Genomic DNA, 1,878 nt, shown 5'->3' with positions numbered 1-1,878 from the left:
CCTCCAACCTATATCCCGCCAACCTATATCCCACCAACCTATATCCCTCAAACCTAGATCCCACCAACCTATATCCCGCCAACCTATATTCCACCAACCTATATCCCGCCAACCTATATTCCACCAACCTATATCCCTCCAACCTATATCCCTCCAACATATATCCCACCAACCTATATCCCTCCAACATTTAACCCTCCAAACTATATCCCACCAACCTATATCCCTCCAACCTATATACTTCCAACCTATATCCCACCGACCTATATCCCTCCAACCTATATCCCTCTCCAACCTATATTCCACCAACCTATATCCCTCCAACCTATATCCCTCCAACTTATATTCCTCCAACCTATATCCCTCCAACCTATATCCCACCAACCTATATCCCTCTCCAACCTATATCCCTCCAACCTATATTCCTCCAACCTATATCCCTCCAACCTATATCCCTCCAACCTATATCCCTCCAACCTATATCCCACCAACCTATATCCCCCCAATCTATATCCCTCCAACCTATATTTCTCCAACCTATGTCCCTCCAATGTATACTTTCTATCAATCTAACATTAGAGCCAATTGTTTTAAAATAAATAGTTGTCAAAATTTGTGTAATAATAATTTTAACTGGTAAATGTTAAGAATATGTTGCATATCATATTCAAATTTAAATGCCCGGGTCTGATAGTTTTAATAGTTTAAAAGTTTCTGTATATCAGAATTTGAGGTTTTCATTATTATCAAAGAAATCATGAAAACTAATTACAAAAAATATTTTCTACCTTTGCGCCAAGCTGAAATTGTACTTTATCCGGCATGTTTGTATATTTCTCCGTTTTTCAAGGTTTTTATGAGAGATCTGCTCTGGCCTAGAGCTGAAATACAACTGATGGACCAAGGAGGCTTTCTGACCGTAATATGCCAATTAAAAGTCTAGATCATGCACACCGATGCTGATAAGGAGGAAGGGACATAATGCAAATACACGATGAAACTGGAGAGGGGGGGGGGGGGGCTAGATAGTACTAGGAGATTAATAAAGGAATTGATGCCTCTCCTAAAACACCAATTTACTAATCCTCACATCTTGAAGGCCTTATGTCATAGAACTTTAATTTTTAAAATTATGATTTCTGCTAAATAAAAAAGTAATTTACAAAATTTTGTCTGCCATTATTGTACAGTGAAACCCTTAATAACGAGTACATCGAAAGAATTCATCAAATGTCGTATTCTTCACTTTCTGATAATGGAATGTTGCAGATATTTGGTTCTTTAATTAAATTATTATATGGAACTCTTTAAAACTGTTCCGGCATATTCATGGCTATTTATTTATTTTCGCAAATACTGAAATTTACGTAATATAGTATAAAACTCATTGAAAAATAGTCAAGACGACATTTGATAAATTCTTCCGATGTATTCGTTATTAAGGGTTTCACTGTACTTTCAAAATTTCCAGAGACAATAGAGAATTTTGTTAAAATTTCAATTCAAAACCAAAATTGACCAATTCTTAACGAAATTATATCCGGTATTTATGAAAGCACAAAAAAGCAGACATATTTCAGGTATGTGTTATATGAAAAATATTGCTAAAAATCTGTTAAAAAATATTTTTTTTAATCATTGCGCATACATTATATATTTATACATCCTAAATGTTAATTTCACTATATTAACATTTCTTAAATTATCTGAGTAAAATTATCTGCGCGAAGCGGCAAAAATTTGTTTATATTTTTCCTCTTAATGGTAATCATGGACATGGAGAATGGAGATCAAGTTTCTAAACGGGGATATTTATGCCCCCAAGATTCGGGTGGGGGGGGGGGTAAAAACCCCAGGATTCTGATTCTATGGGATACT

At 35.3% G+C, this 1,878-nt stretch overlaps 1 protein-coding gene across 2 annotated transcripts in view; it reads right to left on the bottom strand.

Moving 5' to 3' along the window:
• The window catches only part of LOC111711766 (electrogenic sodium bicarbonate cotransporter 1), a 14,214-nt gene extending 13,320 nt beyond the window's left edge, over positions 1 to 894 (bottom strand). For both annotated transcript variants that reach the window (XM_023486204.1, XM_023486211.1), the window contains exon 1: positions 789 to 894. In XM_023486204.1, coding sequence (XP_023341972.1) covers positions 789 to 824 — 36 coding nt within the window. In that variant the 5' untranslated portion in view covers positions 825 to 894. The remainder of the gene's footprint in view (positions 1 to 788) is intronic.
• Between the last annotated feature and the right edge of the window lie 984 nt (positions 895 to 1,878).

Source organism: Eurytemora carolleeae, unplaced genomic scaffold (assembly GCF_000591075.1).
Source record: "Eurytemora carolleeae unplaced genomic scaffold, Eaff_2.0 scaffold15, whole genome shotgun sequence".
Classification (NCBI taxonomy): Eukaryota; Metazoa; Arthropoda; class Copepoda; order Calanoida; family Temoridae; genus Eurytemora; species Eurytemora carolleeae.
This window is presented reverse-complemented; position numbering and strand designations above follow the sequence as displayed.